This window comes from Eutrigla gurnardus (genome assembly GCF_963514095.1).
Source record: "Eutrigla gurnardus genome assembly, chromosome: 5".
In the NCBI taxonomy this organism is placed as follows: Eukaryota; Metazoa; Chordata; class Actinopteri; order Perciformes; family Triglidae; genus Eutrigla; species Eutrigla gurnardus.
Genome location: NC_139919.1, coordinates 19,030,503 through 19,055,464, shown reverse-complemented (window position 1 = coordinate 19,055,464; position 24,962 = coordinate 19,030,503). Strand labels below are relative to the sequence as shown.

At 40.7% G+C, this 24,962-nt stretch overlaps 3 protein-coding genes across 5 annotated transcripts in view; 1 reads left to right on the top strand and 2 right to left on the bottom strand.

The window, feature by feature from the left end:
* The window catches only part of dlg3 (discs, large homolog 3), a 72,501-nt gene extending 63,827 nt beyond the window's left edge, over nt 1-8,674 (bottom strand). Inside the window, exons 1-3 of one of the 2 annotated variants that reach the window (XM_084010461.1) lie at nt 8,540-8,674; nt 7,354-7,485; nt 1,212-1,297 (exon numbers count right to left, since the gene is read on the bottom strand). In XM_084010461.1, coding sequence (XP_083866587.1) covers nt 1,212-1,297; nt 7,354-7,485; nt 8,540-8,555 — 234 coding nt within the window. In that variant the 5' untranslated portion in view covers nt 8,556-8,674. The remainder of the gene's footprint in view (nt 1-1,211; nt 1,298-7,353; nt 7,486-8,539) is intronic. The other variant, XM_084010462.1, reaches the window with a different exon arrangement.
* A 949-nt stretch (nt 8,675-9,623) lies between these two features.
* gdpd2 (glycerophosphodiester phosphodiesterase domain containing 2) lies at nt 9,624-19,863 on the bottom strand. 2 transcript variants are annotated; one of them, XM_084009083.1, is made up of 16 exons: nt 19,733-19,863; nt 17,737-17,957; nt 16,898-17,001; nt 16,686-16,779; nt 16,376-16,435; nt 16,182-16,280; nt 15,986-16,079; nt 15,422-15,567; nt 14,497-14,579; nt 12,864-13,023; nt 12,543-12,749; nt 12,314-12,462; nt 11,451-11,598; nt 11,198-11,280; nt 11,075-11,103; nt 9,624-10,295 (listed from the first exon to the last, which is right to left on the bottom strand). In XM_084009083.1, the coding sequence occupies exons 2-16, from the start codon at nt 17,821-17,823 to the stop codon at nt 10,222-10,224; spliced, it is 1,617 nt and encodes a 538-aa protein (XP_083865209.1). In that variant the 5' UTR covers nt 17,824-17,957; nt 19,733-19,863; the 3' UTR covers nt 9,624-10,221. The 2 variants fall into 2 exon arrangements, with proteins under 2 accessions (XP_083865209.1, XP_083865210.1); XM_084009084.1 differs by lacking the exon at nt 19,733-19,863 and adding an exon at nt 19,062-19,455.
* An 806-nt stretch (nt 19,864-20,669) lies between these two features.
* Nucleotides 20,670-24,906, top strand: pdzd11 (PDZ domain containing 11). Its single transcript, XM_084009086.1, has 6 exons — nt 20,670-20,779; nt 21,302-21,409; nt 22,120-22,260; nt 22,401-22,499; nt 22,636-22,696; nt 23,969-24,906. The coding sequence occupies exons 2-6, from the start codon at nt 21,317-21,319 to the stop codon at nt 24,001-24,003; spliced, it is 429 nt and encodes a 142-aa protein (XP_083865212.1). The 5' UTR covers nt 20,670-20,779; nt 21,302-21,316; the 3' UTR covers nt 24,004-24,906.
* Nucleotides 24,907-24,962: the final 56 nt, after the last annotated feature.

The following is a 24,962-nucleotide window of genomic DNA, read 5'->3' as shown; positions in this document are numbered from 1 at the left end:
CCGTTATTTGGTGAGTAAAGCTTTAAACCAATTTCACTTCCGAATTATTTAATTAGAGTTAAAAGTGAATTCTTGTCTTGCAACACCATCAAGACTCAGAGACGTCTCTAAAGACGGAGCAAGGGTCCATTCCCATTTCTGTGGTGTTACAGCATATTAAAAAAGAGCTAATATTATTACATCAATAAACGTATTGATTACATTAACCTGTCACCTTATACTAATAAATGGTATGTAAGCATTAGGATATGGCCTGTTGGTTTTCCAGGCATTTTTCAGGTCCACATAAGTTGATTAAATAAGTCTGATGTTTCAGTGGAAGAATCCAGTTTGGCTCAAAGGGATCAAAGTGGGCATTGTGCCTTAAATCCAGTTTTCCAAATTACATTTTCAAATTTTGTGCTAAAATTGAAATATTTTTTGTTTTGTTTTTGCCATCACAATTAATTTATACCCCACATACCACAAGTAGACTAATGTTCGTCACTGTGAGTGCAGCCAAATAATCAGAAACACACACACACACGTGCATGTAGGCTAAGCAGAAGCTATAGCATTTTTCTAATCTCTGCTCAAAAGCAGGCCAGAGATCATTCAGTTAATGGGCTACAGAAGTCAGCCAAAGATCAATTTCATTAACATTTTGGCAAAGATGAAGGAAAGTTATGAGGAAATATTAAATCATGCAAGTGACATGAAGTCAAGGGCTCCTAACCATCCAAAGGCTATTAGGAGATCAGTGACGTGGAACTACAAACTCAATTATCCCTATATTTAAAGCAGGGTAGACACTTAAACATCTGCACATGGTTTAAATTACACAAAAAATGAAGACATTCACCCTTCAATTCAGTCGTTGTCTTATGAGGCCCACACCTTTCTAACCATGTTACTGCAAACACTTGTTATAATGAAAGGCCTGGCTGACTTCATGAGAGCCCACAGATGAGCAAATGGTCATCAGCACTGTTTTGACTTCCTCCTCTCCCCATGTGTCCCCTCCCTTCAACTTTTCTCCCCCCTGATACTCCACACTTCCTTGACTCATGATAACAATTTCTCCACATAGGAGTGCGAGGGACACAGGTAGTGACACCTTGTGCCGTGTTTAGCCAAAGAGGCCAAACACGGCACACAGCAGCATGTGTGACACTACAACGTAAACATCGAGCATATTTTCTCCAATCTATAATGTGAAAAGGGAAAATTACCTCCCACTCATCTTGCCTGCTGTCTTCTTTCACAACAGTTTGTTCTGTGTTCAGTTGCAAGGTCATCTCGTAACACTCTTGAATATCTGTGAGGGAAAAAAAACAACAATAATAATGAGTGTTTTTGTTCTTTGCTTGGCTCTTACAAACACATTTTTGCACTTTTTTTTAACTCTGCAATTTCTTTCTTTCTTTCTTTTTCATATAGTCCTTCTAAAGTACACTGCTTTGATTGAGTAAAATAATCCAATAAATCGAACGTGAAAACATCACCGTGTTCATGATGTGTTGTTGTTCCTCAGTGATGCATTGTGTCGCTCAGTGATGTTTTCCATCGCGATGCATGAAAACGTGGAGGTGAGAGTCGTCTGTTTACATGGCATTGTCTCCACGTTTGTGCTCTTTTTATCTTCTTTCTGAACTATATGACTCGGGCAATGACTGAGTAAATCCTTCACTCGCTGTCTAAGTGGTTCATGTTATATTTCATACAAGCTGAAGAACATAGTTCAATATTATCATCGATCAATTACACTGTAGGTCATTTCCAGTCTCGTTGCTTTGAAGCTCCATTTTAGGGTGAGGATACATGAGCTCCAACACATGTTGAATAAATGAAGACACTGCCCCCTAGTTGAGCAGTGGGAAACATATACCCTGTTACATGATTTCATTTGAGTGAGGAAATTTGGTTTTATAAAAGCTATTTCCTGAACTTTCACATAAGGAGATGTAAGCTTATGCTTCAAACTTAGTGTGAGGAATGTGACTTATTGTAATGTGACTTATAACACCCCATGTTGTGGATCTGAGGGTGTGGCAGAGAAAATATCAGCAAGGAAGCAACATTTTCCTACTATAAAATTTAGTACGACAAAAGTAGGTATGATGAATACACATATGTCAAATGTGGTATGCCAAAAATAGCTGCATCCACTCACATTTTTCAGTATGCAAGTCAGCATACTCCTTTTCGCAGCGGATATACGAGCAAGAGGGTCAAAGTTCAAGGTGCAATGTTATGATGAAGTAATATGTGCCAACTGTGCAACATCAGCATGCTAACATGCCATAAAAGACACTGCTAACATGCTGGTATTTCTTTGGCAGGTATATCATGTTTACTCTATTCATCAGATTAGTTGAACGTGTTCACATGCAAAGTCTTTCTAAAGCACCACAGAATATTAAGATAAGACCGTGAGCTATCTCAGTGCGTTTTGCATTTTTTCCAGACTCTCCTCCATCCTCGTCTCGTCTCCACTCATCACCTCTTGGCTCATTACACGCTCATGTCCTGTGGTCACCTATTGAGTGGCAGCTGTTTGATGGGAATGCACTGGGACAATTTTGCTGATGTCACACGCAGGCCTGGTTACTGCACTGTTGACATAAAGAGGTTGCCGGAGACTTCCTCAACTTCCCAAAGTTCAGTGTCAGGACAAGACATCCTACGAGACACATTTGAGAGGGAGATCTAAAGACGCTGAATACATTTAAACATGTCTTTTTCTATTAGTGAGCCTTTTGTTGAAGCAGACTCAAAGGAGTGATGTGTGTGTGTGTGTGTGTGTGTGTGTGTGTGTGTGTGTGTGTGTGTGTGTGTGTGTGTGTGTGTGTGTGTGAGAGAGAGACAGAGACAGAGACAGAGAGATAAAAGTCAGTATGTCCCAACAAGATACTGTGAGAACAAAAGTGTAAGAATGGAGCATGTGACTCATCACTGTGTCTGAATGTGGAGGAGTGAAGCCATGTGTGGGCAGAGGAGTTAGTTGCCTAGCTGACTAAAGAGCAATCTCACTTATACAACTCTTATATACATGCAGACACACACATGCTTCAGGGCCTACCTGCATATACACTCTTACATGCAGGCACAGACAGATGACCACAATGACACGACGAGAACATCAACACGTCAATTGCTGTTCAATAATAACATAACGCTGCCTTCCTAATGGCCCAAAATGTGGGTATTAAGTATTAGCTGCATTCATTTGGAGTTATGTTTCTGGCAAACTTTTGAAATCACTCAAAATGATTTGGTCTGGTTTAGGAAAATATTTGGCTCTTTAGCTGCTAAAAAATGCTCCACTATGTTCACTAGTAATTTTGTCTATCTCTCATTTGTTGCTGAGCATGGAGTGTATAGTGGGATTATCAGAGCTTACCAGCTGCTGTAGTTAGAAACAAGAGCATTGTGACTTGAAACAGTAGAGTTGCAGGCTGTAAAACCAAATCATTGATTTGAAAGACACAAAAAAGCTGGTAAACAAGCTATAGGGGATAATTCTCTGTGGGTTCATCACTACGAGCTACACCTTTCACATGTAATGAGTCATTTGACCCATTGTTCATGTAAACCAAACTCGAATATGTGAGCTTTAATTAACAATATTGCATCTGCTGGAGTTTTGCCAGAAATTGTGTTCTTCTGCTGCATCCCGGACACCGAGCTTGCTTTCACACATCTAATACATCTAATTACATCATTTGTGTCTATTTCTGGCAGAGGTAAGAAAAAAAACAGAAAAGTGCTCAATTGGGTCTTGAAATGTTTTAAGATCTAAATTCACAGTCACACAAAGTACAGAGTTTTTCTTTTACAACTGTGACTTTCCACTAAAAACTTTGAACTGTTCCAACCCTCGCAGACCACATAAATTCCTGGCCATGGAACAAAATACATAATCCAAGCCAGAAGTCTCATTCGCAGGACTTATTCCCAGATCTCTTTTTGATGTTGAGACTATTTCAGGATGGCCTGGTCGGAGCGCTAAGCCTTTTTGTCACAGTCACAGGGGAGTTCCTGCACCTTTTCCCCTGTCGTAAAAAAGACACAGCATGCAGATCAGTGTGTTTGTGTGTGTTATAGGCCTGTCCGATTTGTCATGTTTCTATTCAATTAGACTGAAGTCATCTCTGTATTGCCTGCCTGGTGAATCATACAACAACAACAAAAAAGAATGTGCCCCTGGTTCTTTACATGATGATGAGCAAGCCACAGCTCACTAGGATAACACATTCACAGATATCTAGGTCACAATTTCAAGGCAGGGCAAACAATTCACCCCCTTGTCACTGCCTCGATAAAATACTCCCCAAGCATTTAGGGTCTTCTGTTATTTAACGTGTGTCTGTCTGTATGTGTGCCCCAACTCCCTGCAGCCCCCCATGCCTCCCACTGCATGTTTGTATGCTGGAACAAAAGGGTGGACACACAGTTAAGGCAACCTTTGTTCGTGACTGTGCAACCATGCAGACATCCAATCAAGTGGCCAGTACTGAACCTTCCCACACTGCATCAAACTCCTCTTTTACTTCCCACAGTGGATCAAAGCTAGAGAGATAAAACCTTCTGTTTTATCCTAATTTGAATCGAAGCACAATACAAAAAAAAAAAGGTGTACAGCAACGTCGGCTCTGATCAGAGAGCTCTGTCCACAAAAGCAACCCATAATGGTCTGAACGGAACCGGTTCACATGGCCCTGAGCATGCGAAGGCAAACACAAGAGGAGAGGATAAGAGGATGAGTAATGTTTACACAGCACTGTATTCATATTAGTGCTGCGAACCAGCTGCTTCTCCACTCTGCCTTCCCTGATGAGAACCACATGTTGAACAAAGCCCTGCACCTGAGACACGCCGACCACAGGCCTCCTCTTCCTCTACCCTCACACTCTGCTCAGAGGATCCACAGAGTCAGGAGAGTTGTGGAAGAGGCTTGGCATGAAAGCCGGGACCCGTTTATTTTCCTGGCTTCCTAGGGCTCGGCGGTCCTGATTGAACATTCTTTGTGAGGAATGTCTGGAATCCTGATTTGGAAAGTGAATCCTCTCTGAGTCTCCCTCACTTAAATAAAAAACAAGATAAATTACATCTGATGTCAGTAGTTATTAGATTAAATTGGTACGCAGCACTAAGCTATTGTAAAGATGCATTTCAAACCATTCATGTATTCTGCAGAAGTATTACCTCACTTAACTTTACTTTTCAACATATTATAAGAAACAGCACTACTGGGAGGAATCGTCATGTATTTTGTGTGTTTTTATGGCTTTGCCCCCTTCAGAGACAGACAAGTTAACATCCCCCCAGCAATAGAAGGCAACCAGTGCAGTGGTAGTCCTCCTCTAGGGACCGTGAACGTCTGTAAATGTTGTGCCAATGCACTCGATGTGTTGTGATATTTAAGATATTTCAGCCTGGACCTACTTTACCATCCCTAGATCCACAAACACGGCAAGCATACGTAAAAACATCCATGTCTACAGAAACCCTAATAGGTAGTATTTTAAAAGATGTGGTTTATCCATGATGCCATTTAGTATAAGGGAAACCATCATCAATTTAAACAACGAAACAAATGTATCATCAAATGTTCTTGATTAGGGATATCAGCATGGGACAGCAATGAGTAGGAAGAGCCTCCTTCAGATTTAAGACTCTGTGATCATAACCATGTGTTCTTGGTCGACACAATAGCTGCAGTATGTCCGAAACCAGGACCTACCCTATAAACATACACTACATGTCATTTATTAATGAATCACCTCTTGGCTATCAAAAGGTTCAACGTAATGGCACTTTTTAGCAGTTTCAAATCATACATTTCCCCAACTTGCCAGGAAAACGCCACAAAATTCACAATACTGAGTGTTGACAACTGAGTTTACAGTATGATACATTTTAAAGCACTATGACTGAGAACCAGATTAAAAGGTAAATATCTCCATCATTCCTTTCTGTCATCTGTAACATTAATGGATTATCATGTCCAGCCTGCTAACAACAAATGATCAAAGTATTTCTTTATCTTCCATGATTTACTCCCTGCAGAGGGTTTTTTGAGACCATTACATGTGATATATTTACTACTAGCTGATAACCACCTACCAACAAATACCACATGTTCTCGTGATATTTCTTGACTTTAAATGTTGATAAGGGGAGATGTGAGCAATGGATTACTGTATGCTTAAAGCCACAAGATGCTCCAGTTGTGTCCTCCTGACTGACCAAAAGAAGGCTGTATATGTTTGCTGCATCTAAAGCAGCTTTTGTAATGAGACTTGTTAACCTGCTAAGCCATAGTTGGTCTTGAAATATGGACTTTAAATGATGGGATAAGCAAAAACAGAAATGGATCCTGTTTTCATTGTACTACAAACTAGGAATGTATAACGTTCCGATGTTTTCTCTGTTAAATTAGCACTAAGTCTATCTGACAAACTAAAATATATATAAAAGTGGTTTCACTATTGCTTCAGATGCATCACTGGTTAAAAAAAAAAAAAAAAAAAGTGGTAGTGCCTAATGCCTGAGCATCCCCTCCCCCGGCTGCCCAGCAGTGGGTCAGCAGACCCAAGGGCAAGCATCATTATAACATGTCTTTGGTAATTAGAAGGACCACTCAACCGTTAGTTAAACTGAAGTAATGCTTTATCTTCTTTAAATGGAACTCAGATTCAAATTGGCTTTCCTGAGCTCTTCTGAAAAACCCCATACTTGTAACTGGTTACACATAATAAAAGTGACACTTCACTGTCTCAGTAAAAACTATGAAAACTTCAGGATGCTTTTAGGAGTAGCAATAGTTGGCAGCAAGTTTAGTAGATTACTAACTTTCTATAGTCAATAATAATAATAGCTTTCTGATAATGGTGAATAGACTGTTTTAGTTTTTCAACGATCTACAACATGTTCATGACATACAAAAGAGGGCATTTAGTCAAAGCTAAGGGGGATCTATAGTCTATAGATAGACTGTGTTCAGGTTGGGTTTATTGGGATTTCATTACAATGTCAGTATGTTACAGAGGAGACCTTTGTGAGGCAAACTGAAAGGCCTCTTTCATTAGACTTAATTGGGAAACATTTAGACCCAGTTAACTTCCCATACAAATTAATACAACCCAGTCTGACCCAGTCTGCAGCCATAAACATAAACTACACTAAGTAACTGAGGGAACCAATCATAACAAACCATAAATATTGAGGTGAACTTACTCAAAAAGAAGGGGGTGTGGATAGGAAAAGTAATTCCGAAAGTCCAGAGAAAACTGTGATGCATTATTCTAAAAGGGCAGAGATTTGAAAGACTCCCTTCTCCAAACAAGCATTTTATAGTGTGTTTCTTACCAAGAAGAGCATGGAACAGCTGGCTGCCCAAGATGGAAGAGACTTTGCCCACACTGGTCTTCAGGGTCTGCTCCTCTGGACTGGTCAGGTTGGCCTGGTAGCGTCTGAGCAGCCCCACTGCTCGCTCTGCGTCTGACTCACCAAATAAATACATTTCTCAGGACAACACTAACAAAGAGCCATTGTTTACAGATGTAACGATATTCTTATGAACTTGGGTTACAATTAATATTTATTGTATTGCTCTTGAAAGGCAGTTAATCCGGGGATAGAATAGTAAATGTGATAGGCTACCTCCTTAAATCTGATCTACAATTTTAAATTATTCTAATTGACATTAACATTCTTGAATAATCGTTTGCTCTAAAAAAAATAATAATAAAAAATAAAAATAAGTTCCCAGAGGCCTTGATGACATCCTTAAATATTATTGTTTTATCAAGTCTGCAGTCCAAACCCCAAATATATTTAGTTTCATGACAAATATTTAAAAACAAATATAAATATATTTATAAGAAAACCAGACTGGTCACTTTTACAGTGAATTTGTGCCATGTCGCTTAAAAATTAGACAATTTATAGCTTTACACAACCATTATTATTTTCTGCCAATCCATCCAATTTGCCTATAAGCTGTAAAATATACAGAGGATACTCTAAAAGCAAGTCACAGAAGTTGGAAAGCATCAAACCATCGCAGACATAAGTTTATGTGCAAACATGGGATTTCACAGAAACTACCACATAATGACAATGACTTTATGTTCTACTTATAAGCAAATGCAGCACTGGTGTCGGCTACAATCCCCCGCAGAGCACAGGTATATTTCTCCTGGCAACACGACTGTGCAGCTGGTTGTTGAACCCAGTGGGTGGCGAGGAACACAGCACAGAGATGCTGCACATCACGGAGGAAAATCTACAACTTCAGCTTCCTACTGGAGCCTGAACATTAAACTGCTGCCCGGAAGTTGCACAATTCCCCAGTTACAGTAGTTTACCTTTCTCATTCCTTAAGGAGGAAAATAACAGTTTCCCCAAGAGATTAGAACTAGTGTTCCAGTGAAAAGTTAAAGCAAATACGTCCACGGGAGCACTGAGCTGGCATTAACCTAAAAAAAAGTATATCCTGACCGAGATTTACGAGAAAACGATGACACACGAGAGTTACGTTAACGTTACTTACCATATCGATGCACCATGGTGCCAGCTCCACGTCATGTAAATCACAGTTTCGGTTTGTTTGGGTTTTTTAAGGAAGGAAATAATTAGCAATAGCACTGGATAATTATACAACCATAACTGTCGCCTCCTTCTTCACAAACAAATGAGATGGGTTTTTAAAATCCAGTCGCCGGACACTCCCCGTCTGTCTGAAGTGTTACTGCAGCTGTCTAACGGCGGTCCACACCCACATACAGGGGGTGAGATGTGACAACCGCACACTGTTTACTTCATGTCAACTTTCTAGAACTTTTTGGGGGGCAAAAAACGTCCCCAGAGCGTGACACGTCCCTCCTCCCCTCCTCCTCTCCTCCTCCTCCCCTCACACACGCACACACGCCTCGCCTCCGTGGAAAACGACCCCGCGGCTCTCCGGGCACACCAAAGTCAATACGTGTAAACTACCTGCCGTTAGCCTAGGCATGAAATCACCATTAGTGATAAATCCCTTAGTGAATCTGGGTTACATTTTCCACTCATCTGCCTCATGTCGCCTCTGTCCCCAACTGTTAGCATTTAGTGCCATCTAGTGGTGCTGAGGTGAAGTGAAATCACCAGTTAAACGAGAACTAGCTTAAAAGCATAATGTGTGGGGGAATAAAGATGTTTAAAGGCTTTTTGGGGGGCCGCGGGGGAGCTTTGGGAAGTCTGATAAACTGCTTAAAGTTAGTCAGCGTCGGTTGGGATTAAAGTTTAAAAATAAGTACATATTTTAAAAACTGTGGGTGTGGAGTTAGAAGGAGGAGAGCTTACTGGACCTCTGTACCCCGCTCTTCATCTCTGTTGGAAGCTAGCATTGCTGCTAGCATAACACCGAAGCGATCCTCCGAACCAACTGTCGGCGCCCGAGTTGCACCATGGGTAATGGAAATGAAGAAATATTGTTTTACTGTCCATTGTGAGTCATATTATTGGTGCCCTTAGGCAACAGAGTGTTTTTCTTTTACTTCATTGTAATATCAGGTGACGCGATTCAGATCAATCAGATAATGATTTAAGTGTGTTATGTTGCATTTTGTGGAGAGAACACACAGATGTCAGTGGAATAGTATTCAAATCTTTTACTGAAGTGAACGTACAAAGGCCCCAATGTAAAAATACTCCTTTACTGCTTTCAATATGTAAAACTATTATCAGCAAAATGTATAGGGCTAAGGCCTGTTCATTATGCAGGCAAGATGTGTAAACACAAACAATATTTTTTAAATATTTTTTGTGCTTTTGGCTCAGGTTACAGTACAGACACATCTTGCTATTACATCTTTCCTGCAGTGGTGACACCATGAAAAAAAAATTGAAACAAATTGAAAACAACAAAAGGATATAACAGTGCTCGGAGGGAATCCATTGCAGATCTACAGTGCACGTTTCAGTGATGCAATTAGAGAAAAGCTTTATAAGTTCAGTAGCAACAGAAGAATGATCAAAACCCAGTTAACCAGAAACAGTGGCATATTGCTTCTATTTTGGTTAATATCTTTATAATCTCTGAAATCAACAACATTCTTATTGTCATGGCTTCGGAATAGGCTAGCGGGTATGTTTATTCACATTAACGTGCTTTCTTCCCGTTTTAGGTCCAAACTATTCTGGTGATGCAGACAAGAATGTATGTCCCAACATCTCCTGCTGGAGTCGGGCGAACTACCCGGTGGGTAAGAAGGGAGACAGTTCTTTCTCATTCCAGGCTGAAGTATTATTTCTTTGATTCTCCGTCCCTGTGTACAAAAAGTTAGAAAAACAGACAAATTAATAAAAATTTAAAAATGTGTAAATGCTGTTGTTTTGTTTATGGTTATTAAATAATTTTCTAGTAAGAACCCTAACCCCAAATGATAAACTCCTTGTCCATTATCTTGCAGAATATAACATTCTTAAAAAAGTAATTTGTTATTTGATGAGTACAGGCTCACATTTTTTATTGCCAGGAATAATTGTGTCGTTATAGTTACATTATACAGTCATTAACTTCATGTCAAACCCAAATGATAGCGATAGAGATAATGATATCACCCCTTTTAAAAATGTAATTAGCAACATAGATGGAGTTGGGTGAACTCACTTTAGTCAACAAGCTGTTATCTGGTGAGTTTAACACTTAAATGTTAATAAAATAAATACTGGTGGTCTTTTTTAGTATCGTTAGAGTAGAAAACAGAGTTGAAACAATTAGTCAGTTAAAGGTTAGTCTATCAACAGAAGATCTTCAATAACAATCATAATCAATTAATCACTTAAGTCATTTTTCAAAAGCATAACGGTGAAAACATTCTTTTGTTCCAGATTTACAGATTTTTTATCTTATATTATAGTGAAGTAAAAATATTCCAGTTTTGGACTGCAAATTTGAATGTCACATTAGGCTTTGGGAAATATTGTCAAATATTCAATGGACTTAAGGATTAATTAATTAACAATTGTGAAAACAATCTGTCGATTGATCAATAATGAAAGCAATCATGAGTTGCACTTCTATCGTTTACTGAACATACGTTACCTTGTCTGTTACACAAACAGTGTGTTTTCCTGGCAGAGACAGTGAAGTGGATGAGTCAGTCTATTCACTTTCATTTTCAAACATCAGACACAAATGTGTGAGTGAAACATCTGCTGTGCTTACCGCTGAAAAATGTAGAGTACTGTCATTATCAGAATAGATGCCACGTCCACGATAATCCATATTGTTGTGTATTTTAAAGGGCTCTGTAACATACAAGAATGTTCATATGGTCATGCAAACATATTTTGGTAAACACTCCAAAAAACAAAAAGTGCTCCAATTCATGGTGTTTCATGGTGAATAGTGAAAAAAGGAACAAGAAGTGGAGTAAAGCATGTGCTGTTCAGCACATGGCGCTGTATGCGTTGCTCACCATGACCCAGTCGGGCTGCTCCATGTCTTTTAGGAGGTGGCAGGAGTTGGTGGTAACAGAGCTGGCCCCCGCACACCACAGCAGAGAGAACAGCCAACGCTCATTAACCACCCACAGGTTCACCGTCACGTTCCTGCTCCGGAGCTCCCTGTCCAACACAAACACAGTAAACGGAGATAGAAGCGTACCGGAAGACAAGAATCGATGGTAAGCATCACAGTAAATGTGTGTGTGTGTCTGTATGTGTGTACAAAGGTGCGTGTACGTTTGTTTATGTGGATGCAAATGTATATTACACTTTTACTCATCAATCATTTTCATAATTTATTTAAATACCAATATCAATTAAATATATGAATAATGTAAAAACATAGTTTTTCTGCTTGCATACATGGATAAAAAGAAACACACACACACCATGCCATCACCGGCATCATGGTCCCTGACACACACACAGTTATCACACACACCGTTTCATTGTGACCAAATGAGTGTGATTAAAAGGGTTTAAGTTGTATCTTTATGTGTAAACGGTGCTAACCTTCGCTGCCCAGTGATTTGTTTTATGTGGAAGACATGAAGAAAGCCTGTACTATAAGCCAAGGACAACAGTACATGCTTCACTCCATTTCATCCTGGATTTTTTTAAAGGTTTGTTTGCTCATCCGTGAAGCAACACTCCCGGGTTGGGATATCATCTGAATCTCATTCCCCAGAGGCTGATCCAACGCCCCTATATTCCGTGCCGGTGCTGTGTCTCAGCATGCTACACATACTCTTTATTAATTAGCACGCTGTGCATGCCTCCAGGCACCCTCTAATGGATATAATGTGTGTATTCTGTGTCATATTTATTTCCTTACCTGATTTCTTCCATATTAAACTTGCTGTATTTCACATTCAGGTGGTTCCCCCCTTCGTAAAGCATATCACTTTCGTTGTTATAGACCTGGACGAAGCCTGGAGCAATCTTATTTACATATTCTCTTTGTTCTGGAGGAAGCCAGAGGACCTATAAAAAGGAATATACAAGACATTACTCCATCCTGAAATATCACAAATTGGATTAGAATTCATTAGAATCTGACTTACCAGGCTCGGGTCAATGCCCGAACTCAGGATCGTGTTAACTGTGTCCACTGTGTCATCTTCTTGGTTGGGACTATATAGGTCGAATATCACTGAGATGTTGTGCTGCTGGGCGAGCTTGAGGAGCTGAAGTAAGGAGGGTATGGTCTGATTGCTGGCTGTTTCCATCTCTTCTTTTGAGAGCTTGGACACTGAACGGAAAGGATCTGTCTGGAAAGCCAGATAATACTTCCTGTAAGTGTAGCATGATAAACACATAAATCTTTATGGGGGGTTTTTTTTTATCGCCGTGCGGACAAGCACGTGTCAAAGCACAGCACTCACCTTTACGAACCATTCGCCTGCATTCAGACTCTGCAATTCCTCCCAGGTCAGGTTGGTGCTGAAGTGGAAGTCTTTGCCGGGAAACCTCTCTTGAACATTTGTCGTTCTCCACAAGAACTCAGCGTTATGGTCGTGCATCAAGAAGGGAGTTCTGTCTTTACTAGGTAAGAAAAACACAAAGGTCCAAACAATATATATACCGGTATATATTATCCATCCATCCATTGTCTACCGTTTATCCTATATTCAGGGTCACGCGGGGGGCTGGAGCCATTCCCAGCTGTCATTGGGTGAAGGCAGGGTACACCCTGGACAGGTAACCAGTCTATCACAGGGCCGACATGTAGAGACAGACAGGTAACCAGTTTATCACAGGGCCGACATGTAGAGACAGACAGGTAACCAGTCTATCACAGGGCCGACATGTAGAGACAGACAGGTAACCAGTCTATCACAGGGCCGACATGTAGAGACAGACAGGTAACCAGTCTATCACAGGGCCGACATGTAGAGACAGACAGGTAACCAGTCTATCACAGGGCTGACATGTAGAGGCAGACAGGTAACTAGTCTATCACAGGGCTGACATGTAGAGACAGACAGGTAACCAGTCTATCACAGGGCCGACATGTAGAGACAGACAGGTAACCAGTCTATCACAGGGCCGACATGTAGAGACAGACAGGTAACCAGTCTATCAAAGGGCCGACATGTAGAGAAAGACAGGTAACCAGTCTATCACAGGGCCGACATGTAGAGACAGACAGGTAACCAGTCTATCACAGGGCCGACATGTAGAGACAGACAGGTAACCAGTCTATCACAGGGCCGACATGTAGAGACAGACAGGTAACCAGTCTATCACAGGGCCGACATGTAGAGACAGACAGGTAACCAGTCTATCAAAGGGCCGACATGTAGAGACAGACAGGTAACCAGTCTATCACAGGGCCGACATGTAGAGACAGACAGGTAACCAGTCTATCACACGGCCGACATTTAGAGACAGACAGGTAACCAGTCTATCACAGGGCTGACATGTAGAGACAGACAGGTAACCAGTCTATCACAGGGCTGACATGTAGAAACAGACAGGTAACCAGTCTATCACAGGGCCGACATGTAGAGACAGACAGGTAACCAGTCTATCACAGGGCTGACATGTAGAGACAGACAGGTAACCAGTCTATCACAGGGAGACATGTAGAGACAGACAACCATTCACGCTCACATTCACACCTACGGGCAATTTAGAGTCACCAATGAACCTATCCCCATCCTGCATGTCTTTGGACTGTGGGAGGAAGCCGGAGAACCCGGAGAGAACCCACGCTTACACGGGGAGAACATGCAAACTCCACACAGAAGGAACCCGGACCCGAGAATTCAATTCCCGGGTTCGGGACCCACTACACCACTGTGCAGCCCATATATATATATATATATATATATATATATATATATATATATATATATATTATATATAATGTAATTTCTGGTTTCTATTTCAGAATTTTATTCTGACGCTCTTATCCTTATAAACTGTGTGCCATAGCGATAGTAATTAATAGGGCTTGGCGACTGCTCAGTTAGTGTTATGGGTCTGTAGAAATCATTTTAAAATGCACTGTACCTGAGCTGTACGTCTGTCTCAAAGGCGACCACGCCGCACGCGATGCTCCTGTTGAACGACATCATGGTGTTCTCCGGGGCCAGCTGAACACAGTGAGGACAGATGGGTGAGGCACACTCGTGTGCTTAAGCTCACAAACTACCCTAAAGCTGAGTGAGCACACACAACCCCACAGACACGGGGTTAAATTGAGCTTAGTGGCGACCCAGGAGCACAGTCAACTAACAAGGACAGAGCAGCGCGGCACATGGGGCCCTCACATGATTAGACGTTTGTTCACACCTGAGCCGGGCCAGGCGTGTGTAGCTGCTGTCATGTGAATGCATGAAAATGTGATTTAACATAACAGTAAACTCAACCTCTTTTCACACTTTGTTCTCTGTCTCCGGTTCACCACGCCGGCTCCACCTTCAGTTCCTCTGCCTGCTCTGCTTTGCCATTCCCAGCCCGCCTCAGTTATATCAAGATCTTCATTCAAGCTTTGACTTCCTGTCAGAGAGCTGCTGATATACTTATATATGCGAATAGCATATTTCTCAAAATGTCCCATGAAATGATCATTAAACCATAACACAGCTCTTTCAGAAAGTGCAGTTAAGTGGCCAGTAGTTGGTGTTAAACCACACAACTGTCTCACATTTTCCATAAAAGAGGAATATCCAAGGCTCGAGTGTCCTCTCCATCCTCTTAGACAGATTAACAGTGGATGACCACAGGTCAGGTCACACAGGGTGTCATTCTTAGTCAGCTGATGGTCAGTTTCCCAGGTAACTACTCATGGCTGGTACCTCAGTCTGTAGCTCTGTGGGTTTGATGTTTTACCCAGACACATTTCCTGAGGGCCAATCAAGTTGAAAAAAAAAGAATTGCAACACAATGTGAATGTACCTTAAGGGTGCTGTCAAGTCAAAAACAGGATGCTCACCATCGGTGCGCCGCGGTGACCAATGAGCTCTGGCTTCTCAGGTAATTCGTGCAGCTCTATCAGACAAGGAGAGCGGATGCCCAGAGGACACAGGAAGATGGCCGCTGACAGCACGACAAAAGTCCCCGCAATCAGGAACTTAGAACCTGGTGAGAACAAACGTTCTGACAATGAGATCAAGCTGGGAATAACTGTCTGAACAGAGCCTGTACATCAGTGTGAGATAACAAGGAACATTGCACTGTGGGAGCATCATAGATAACATGCAAATTACAAAACTTAGTGAAGCAGTAGCGATTTATTACAAATCAATGTTTCACACTGAGTTTCATAAAAATAAAGTGGTTAAGATTTGCACAGAGGAAACCAACTTGAGTGTGTTATTTATTTATTTTAAATTTCATCCAAATGTATAACTGTGGCATATCTATTACATCTTTAATCACGTTTCCCTTCAAGCTATTGAAAATGACTCTTTCACAGTATGTAAGCAGAGTGATGATACGTCTGTAGCTGCTCGCTGCTCATGTCAACCTGTGCTTTTAAATGACATCTGATACGTACATTTCCCCTCGGCTGTGTGGAAGCCCCGGAAGACGAACGAGCTCAGCAGGGTCAACGCCCCGACGGCGCCAAACTGCAAGAAAGGAGCTGTGGCCTGCGGATGCACGTACATAAAGAACGCGTGGACACAGACAATTAAAGGTGAAACAGCCCATCTCATGCCAGTAATCAACCAATAAGGTATAATATTCTGTACCTGGAGTGAGAGAGGAACGGTCGGCCATTCCTGTCGCCACTGGAGACAAATTCCTGTCACTCCGACAGCGATGAATAACACACCAAGACATAAGAAGATCTGTGCAGAGAAACATACAAATATGGCGTTCAACAATTTGAACAACCTCAATAGAGGATGCATGTTTGGGAGAAAACAAACAGATGGACGTATACCTTGTGTAGCCAGTGTAAGTTGAGTGGTTCCCCTAAGGCAACTTGGAACAATGCAAAGAGCTGTAATGAATGGCAGTGGATTATGAAATTGCAACCATGGCTTCTTACTATTTTTGAAGAATGATACTTTTTTAATTAACAGATCTAGTTTCTGAGCCGTCATATCTGGTCCCATGGGACAAATTACAGCTATTGTGTGTTTCTTATTCTGCTATCTAATCTCCAGTAATTAACCACTCCTGTGACAATAAGGCACATCGATCACAAAATGTAAACATCACAGCCTCAACACTTGTTACTATATTCTCACCAGCAGCAGAACGCAGTAGCTGGTTAACACGGCAGAAACAATGACAAGGACCATGAACCAGTTCACCCATCGTTTCAGTTTGGCGAAGCCCTGCCTGATAATAGAACAAAAGAGGGCAGCGCAGGGTTAGGGGAATAAAGGTCACCAATAAAGAAAGAGAAGAAAAGAGAGGATTCTGGGCTTTTGTGCTGGATCCATTTGTGATCACTTACCAGTTAATATCCTCTCTGTCGTTGAAAGTTACCAGACAGATGTACATCCAGCTCAGGGAGAGCAGGGAGACCAGAGCCACAACGGAGAACCAACAGCATGCATGCTAAAATGAAAGAAAAAGAACAGGAGAAATATGTAACGCTTTTAGGGCGTTGAGGTCATGAGGGTTAAAATAATAATAATCATTTGCATGCTGTGTGCGCAGAAGTGTAAGTATTTGTGGAATTTTATCTGAGAAGACAATGGAACATTTCCAATTTTTTTTTCTAGTTGGTTTTGCATCCTGTGCTGTGTCTTGACAGCTCTCAACAAACGGGCCCTTCATGCACTTTCACGTCAATAACATACCTAACCCTACTCTCATTTCTGTACAGAATTATAGGCAGACACATTCCCACCACCACCCCTTTATAATCCTGTTCCACATAAGTCCACAACAAGCCTGTCGGGGCCTGTGAGTTTACTTGTTTTTCTTGGCACAGAAATGTCATCATCGTCACTATCGTCAAAAATATGTGATCAGCTTTCTCTCAAGAAAAATGCATCCACTTTGATTTAAAATGCATTTAAAGTCATGGGATTCTTGCGGCTAAACTGTTCAATGGAAATATTCTACATTTCTAAATTCAGTCTGGTGGAACGTTAATCCCTGATTACAGGGATTTTTTAAGGTTATGCTCAGTGCGAGTAAAAGGAACATGAAGACTGAAATAGTAATTTGGAACAATTGTTTCATAAACTTTACAAACTAAGGAAATTAGAGTTCTGAATCATTATCTGAACAATAAGAATATATAAGAATATATTGATAAACACAAAGATGGTTAAATATACTCACCCTTCTCTTGGCTACACTGGAGCGCTTCCAGTGGCAGCTATATAAGCCCCGGCTGCAAACTCTGCAACAGCTGTCGTCTTGAGACATCACGTCTCCTCCTCATTCAGTGCGGACCCTGTTCAGTGCGATCTGGACACCTGATACATGAAGAAGGATGGAGGCAGCCTGGAGAGCGCTTTTCTCTGGATATCAGGGAGAGAGAGGCCCCAGGCCTCATTCACCTACCAAGTGTAGGGAGGAGAAAGAGGAAAGCAAACCAGGGAGGGGGAGTATTAATGCAAACCCTGCTCAATAAGCCTCTCAATAGAGCCTGTGTGCAAAATGGGGTATCACCACTGGCAGCATTTACAATGGCCAACACCATGGGGTATTGAGAGTCTAGTGCACAGAGCGGCCTGAGAGTGAAGTCACACTATTGGAGCCTTTGCAGCACAAACAGCCACAGTGACTGGCACATCCACGCACCGAGAGGGACTGGAAAAAATGGCTTCATTAGGGTTTCGTTTAAAAGTTTTACACTGCATTTGTTTGTGTTGATGTGCTGTAGCCTGAGAACAGGGCACAGCAAGATGCTTGTAAACATGTTGGGACTTATAGCTGCACAGTTGTGCCAAGTTTCGATCACCTCCTCCAGAAGGGACATAGGAAAATTCACACGCTATGGTTTGTCCCCCACCAACGAGGCACATTGAGCAACAGGTTTTCTATTGTGAAAAGTTTTTAATACGACCAACTGTTACTTGTTAGACTTGATTTGACTTGAGGTGTTGCCAGCTATCTTCTCGCCTGGATTGTTCGTTTTGTTTCCACAGTCAAAGCCCTCAGGACGTGGAGTAAGTTAAAGGTGAGGTCATGAGTTTTGAATAGATCAAACAGGTCAAGATAAATGAAAGAGGATAAAATAAATAAAAGAATTCCATCACCATGTAGTGTGTGCATGTTTAGACAGGTCCACGTGTAAATGTCACTGCGGTGAAACCCAAGGCGCCTTGTCTCACTGTGCAATCTGAGAATTTACAAGGAAGTTTTAAACCCGAGCTGACGGTTGTGTATTAACTGTAGAATGACAACCAGTGACAAGATGAAGAGGAAGGGAAATGTCCCACTTATAATCAAAGAACAATTAAATACTTCCTCCGGTTGAGTGCCTGACAACAATGTCATTTTTTATGGCCCTGACAGACATAGTGGCTGTATATGTAATTAATGATGCTTCAATTGTCACTCTCATTTCCAAACTCATACATGATTCACTTACTACATATTCAAAGTGAAAGGATATCACTTAATGCAATGGACAACTCTACATAAAATAAAGGCCCCACACGGAGTGACACCTGCTTGGTTCAGCAGATTCAGCAATCACACGGAGACACACCTTCCCAATCCACTCAGCCACTTTGGTGTTATCACTTCACGCTGGTTGTCAACGGTAATTACCCACTAAAATAGATTAGCGGTTACACAACTGCAATAAAAAGTCATTAGGAATATATTACATCCAATAATACATTTTTAAATGATTCATGTTTATGCAATCAGTCTCATGCTCTCTGATCGTCATGCAGGTGATGCTGCTCAAACTTTGGAATAAATAAACACGCTTCCCTTATCGCAGTTATAGGAATTGTTTTGGCTGTTTTACTTTCATTGTTACTTTTGAATTTAATTTGTCATCAATTACCCATAAATGTATTAATAAAACACTCACAAGCGATTGGATTAATCTCAAAAGTTCTCTGACAGCTTTCAATAACAACGCGATCAAAGAGGCCTTTTATCTAGACTTTAACAGAAATATGTAATTACAGTAGCTATCTATCTATCTATCTATCTATCTATCTATCTATCTATCTATCTATCTATCTATCTATCTATCTATCTATCTATCTATCTATCTATCTATCTATCTATCTATCTATCTATCTATCTATCTATCTATCTATCTATCTATCTATCTATCTATCTATCTATCTATCTATGAATCGACACTCACCATTAATCACACTACTGTTGAATTCCTCTGTAGTGCAGCCGAAACCCTCCGTGGGAAAACCACTCTGCTTGCCTCCACGCTACTTCCCTCTCATCCCTTCCACTTCGGTGAGCACGTGAACTGAATGTGAATAGTCCCACATGAATGGGTGCAGGGATGAAGGGGTGTTGCCCAAACTGAGAGGGAGGATCCAAGCAGTTCAACTCAGGTAGGCTTCACAGATAATTAAAAACCAGTTTAAAGGAAGGAAACTGACAGGCTAAAATGACCCGCTTCGATAAACCCCACATACTCGTCTCAGATGTTTTTAAAATTGGGGACTTTTTTCAACATATTTCCAAAGACAGGATTGTAGAAGCATGCGTCACCTCTCCTCCCAGTAAGTATCCCTCCTTAATTTCACGTGATTCCAGGAATTGGACCTGGACCTTAATGTTCTGATAGTGATCTTAATGAGACTATAAATAGTTTCATCAAGGTTTTTAATTAATCATTTATCTGTAACAACTCTCATCTGTGTGCAATTTTGGCAGTAAATAAAAGCCTCATGCTATATAATAAAATATACCACACTTTCTTCAATTTGAATATACAAAATATACATTTTGACATACTGAAAATTAAGATTTTTTTTTGTACAGCAGTTTGAAAAGAGAAACTTAAGATATGCAGGAAAAAGTATTGTCTATTTACTGTAAGTAAAAATAAAAAATGTCACAGTATAGGAATACTGTGTTGCAAGTAAAAGTTATACATTTAAAAGTACTGGCACCAAAACATACTTGAAGTATCAAAAGCAAAAGCACTTATTATCTAGACTGTTTCGTTTACTGGTAAAAGTGGAGGAATCTTTACTACTTGAATTTCCCCTGATCTGATCTGATCTGATTTTATTGTTTGGGATTTCAGTATTTTCTCTGCATGTTGGCGTGACTCCTCCGTGCCAGTAGGTGGCGGCAGAGCACTGGATAGCAGTCATCGTTTAAACAAGAAAAAGTGCTTGTTGTTGCTGGCTGTTTGCTAGCTAGTTAGCCCTAAGACTGACAGGTGAGATCGTTTACTGTTTTGTAGCTGCCACTCAGCGTTTCTCATCCACCGGCTGAATACTATATCCATTCTTTATAGTTGAAATTATAATGAACGTTAGTTCAAAATGATGTCTGGTGAAATGAGCAGAGCAGACTCCTTTCGAAGTTAGCTAGTGAGCTAACTGCAGCATTAGCTAGCATATCGTTTCCATATGACAGTATGAAATTATCCACTGTCCATAATACATAAGTGTACTAACGTACATTTAAAGTATATATTATGGCAACAGGTCCCCTTGCTTTAATGTTAACTACGTAATTATTTGACAATATGTGACCTGAACGTACAATAACGGGACGTTACGTTATTGTTATGTTCCCTTGCTCGTTTTATACTGTAGTTAACATGATATAGATAAAGTGTTGATTTGCAATTATAGAGATTCATAAATATAACCGTTTGCTTTTATTTATATAGCAGGTAGTAACTTCTTAAATCTTGAGGAAGCGCTATTCAGAGCAATGTACCGTTTGTCTTTAGGTGTTTTCATAAACTATGGATCAGAAAATTCCTTATGACGACTACCAGCTCCCAGTGGTATTCCTGCCTTCCTATGAGAACCCACCTGCATGGATAGCCCCACAAGAGGTATGTTTGGGGCATATTTAACTCAAGGTCCACAGAGGTTTACTAGCCTTTTTTCCCCTGAATCTTTCAACTGCATCCTTAGGACTTTATCAGGGGATGTATGGAGTTTTCTCAGACACGGAGATGGGACAGGACCTACTTGGGAAATTTCCGTCATATGTCAACAGCTTGTCATTTCTGGGGGTGCGATCATAACCCCAGTCACTGTTTCAAGGTGGCCACTTGTGTTGGAGGCGGATGAGAGAGCTGATGTAGTCTGTATGCCATGTGTCCGTGTCCCTGCACAATAGACTTCATCAGCACTAGGAACACAACACTGGCTGTTGGACTAAAACCGGTCACTGCACCAGAAGTCAGTGAACGTCCGACAGACATAAGACCATGTAATGCAGTTGAAAGCTCCGTGAAAAGAAAATAAGTGAAGCTTGAGTTGTCAATACAGTTTCTGAGATATCCAATATAGAGGAACTTTATATAAGTATCTAAATTAACTGCCACATGGTGTTTGTAACTTTTCTGCAGATTTTCAAATATGTTTATGTGTGAAATGTTCCCAATCATCTGGTATGTAATGCCACCATTGCAGGTTAACATTTTTATTCTTATCACAAAGTGTATAAGAAGAACTAAGCTCACACGGCCATAATGGATATTATGGCACCATCGTGGTCGTACATTGTCAGCTTTTCTTTTTCCTTGAACATTTTCAGCGGGTTCATCAGCCTGACTACAACAATGAGCTCACCCAGTTCCTACCTCGTACTATTGTATTGAAGAAACCTCCAGGAGCACAGCTGGGCTTCAACATCCGTGGGGGCAAGGCGTCACAGTTGGGAATCTTTATATCTAAGGTGTGTGTGTGTGTGTGTGTGTGTGTGTGTGTGTGGCCCCAGTCTTTGCTATGACTTTTACTGTCATTCAGACTTGTTGTGGTGCTTACTAACTGTTTGCACAATGTATTTTCTAATGTGTGTGTGTGATGTGCTGGCAGGTGGTCCCAGACTCAGATGCTCACAGAGCAGGGCTGCAAGAGGGAGACCAGGTTCTTTCTGTGAATGAGGTTGATTTCCAGGACATAGAGCACTCAAGAGTAAGTCAGAGCAGCACTTTATTATATATATATAACACATTATTATGGAATATCTACCAAATCTTCACTGATAGTCTGATGATGATGGTGATGATAGTCTTTTGTTATTTTGCATTAATGTCTTCTTCCTCTTTAGGCTGTAGAGATTCTGAAGACTGCGCGAGAAATACTGATGAGGGTTCGCTTTTTTCCTTACAGTAAGTCTTACTCTACAAAATCCTATCAAAATCATGATGACAATCTCTAAGTCATGTTAAAAGAGTCTGTACTGCACTCTACTTTGTCTTTGATGGCCCCATCACTTTTTTGTGACCATAAATATATTTATGTATAGTAATTGATGTTTGACTTAAATTGTGAGATAAACCATCTGCGTGTTTCTTGACTGATCATAATTGAGAAAACAGCTCTGCTTTCTTGCTTTGTTTCCAAACATTTTTGATACAAACAAACATTTAACAGCATCAGAACATTGGAAGCATTGAAGCATTTTTAATTGCCTCCCAACTGCTCTCAGCATGGCGGTGGCGAGCCGGTGGTTCTCAGCTGACGTTGCTTACAGTTACCTGAGAGGGGGATGCTACCCTTCCATGGCGGTGCTGTTGGTCGGGACGGCATTATCAGCTGTAACCACCATATGAGAGCAGTGTAGAGCGGTGGCTCTGCAGAAATATGCACTTAAAGCCTGGCTTCGACATGAAGCAGAGGAGCTCAGATAACAGCACCCACAGAGGGAGAGGGAATCTACAGTATATCTGTACATAGCAAATAGTTGTTTGTTGCTATATTAATGTTCAGAATGCCAAATACAGCACCTTTTAACAGTATAGACCGATACAAAAATATTCCCTCTCAATCATGTGTTTGTTGGTGTGTGTATCCACGGGCACTCTATTTTCTTCTCATTTGGCTGTGTTCAGGACGTTTTTGGGTGTGAAGTGTGTTCAAATACCACTACTTTGTCACAGCCCTCAGCGTCTGAGACCACGAACTGAGGGGGCATGGCCAACCTTTATAAATAAAATAAAAGTAAATCTCATGTGAATAAACATGTCAGTGCCATCAGAATGAGGTCAAAATGCTTTGCCATGTTGTCGGTCTGACAGTGTACTCCAAGTATTTTCTATTAGATTGAGATTGAACAAGTAGTTTTGAGAATTCCAGCTACAATCTGAATAATGTAAGTTAATACTACAGGATATGTTATATGACTCATCACAATGACAGTCGACGGTGAGAACATAACTCTTTCTGAGAGACCAAAGCACAAGAATTTGAAGCTTCTCAACACTTCGCTACCAGCATGTTACAGTACCTGCATACTGCAGCTAAGACGAGTATCTCACTGCACGTCCACAACAAGAAAACAGCCGTTGGCGTCACTGAATTTTATCATACTGGTAGGAGATTATATAACGACATCCCTTTCTGCTTTCAGTACTATAATGTTGTTCTCTGTTTATTACCAGACTACCAAAGACAGAAGGAGAGAACTGTACATTAGGTGGCAGCAAAGGGAGAAAGAGAAGGACCATCGTCACTGCACGTCATTATCCTCCACCTACACACTCTGGCCTCCATTCTGTCTCAGCTCAAAGATGACTGATGTATGACTAACAGCCTCATCCAAAGTCCTCCATGTAAGGACAATATACACACACACACACAGTTATATACTCGGCTTCCTCTCCACTCTCTGATCTGTTACACATGAGGATTTCTACTCCATCAGGATGTATTCACAGAAAGTGAAGGAAGTTCTAGTATAAGCTGAAGCTTGATGGACATTTCACATTATAAATTAAGGGACTGATGCATATTTTTCTAGTCGAGCATAACATTTATAGACCCTGCATGGTTTTACTATGTATTGCCCGTATTCGCTTTATTCATTTCTACTTTAATATTAGACAAATATATTTTCATCAAGAGTAGCACTTGTGTGTAATTTACACATTTGCCTTAATGACACTGATATAAAGTAGAGACACATGCACTCAGTTGCTAGCTAATTAGGTACCCTTAGACAAATATAATTTAGTCAATATATCAGTCCAGCAATAAATTCTACCGTTGTGAAAGGTTAAATGTTCAGTTTTGTTTAAAACTGTTAGAACAAACTCAAGATCCACTTACTAGCTTTCCCTGTGGCTTTCAACTGCATATCATTGTTTTTTTTATTGTTTTTTTAAGTTTCTTGTATTGATTAACTGGCAACTTGGTGTGTTAAAATGTAAAACAATGTACATATGAGTTGGATTTCAGGATGCACTGACAAATCTGGTACAGAGAGAGCAGAGCCTTGATGGTAGAGCAAATAAGAGTGCAAGACTTCTGGTAAATATCACTGGTCTAAATATCACTGTGAAAATACTGTACATCCATTTCTTAAATATTTAACAAAAAAATGAAATTGTTTAGTCTTGTTTAGGTCGTGACTGCTATTGTGGACTGAGCATTGCT

Coding starts and splice junctions, on each gene's coding strand:
- gdpd2 (XM_084009083.1), bottom strand. CDS start 17,823: ATGTCTCAAGACGACAGCTGTTGCAGAGTTTGCAGCCGGGGCTTATAT. Junction 16,436..16,685: donor GCTACTGCGTTCTGCTGCTG/GTGAGAATATAG, acceptor CATTCATTACAG/CTCTTTGCATTGTTCCAAGT. Junction 12,750..12,863: donor CAGGCGAATGGTTCGTAAAG/GTGAGTGCTGTG, acceptor CTGGCTTTCCAG/ACAGATCCTTTCCGTTCAGT.
- pdzd11 (XM_084009086.1), top strand. CDS start 21,317: ATGGATCAGAAAATTCCTTATGACGACTACCAGCTCCCAGTGGTATTC. Junction 22,500..22,635: donor AGGACATAGAGCACTCAAGA/GTAAGTCAGAGC, acceptor CTTCCTCTTTAG/GCTGTAGAGATTCTGAAGAC. Junction 22,697..23,968: donor GGTTCGCTTTTTTCCTTACA/GTAAGTCTTACT, acceptor GTTTATTACCAG/ACTACCAAAGACAGAAGGAG.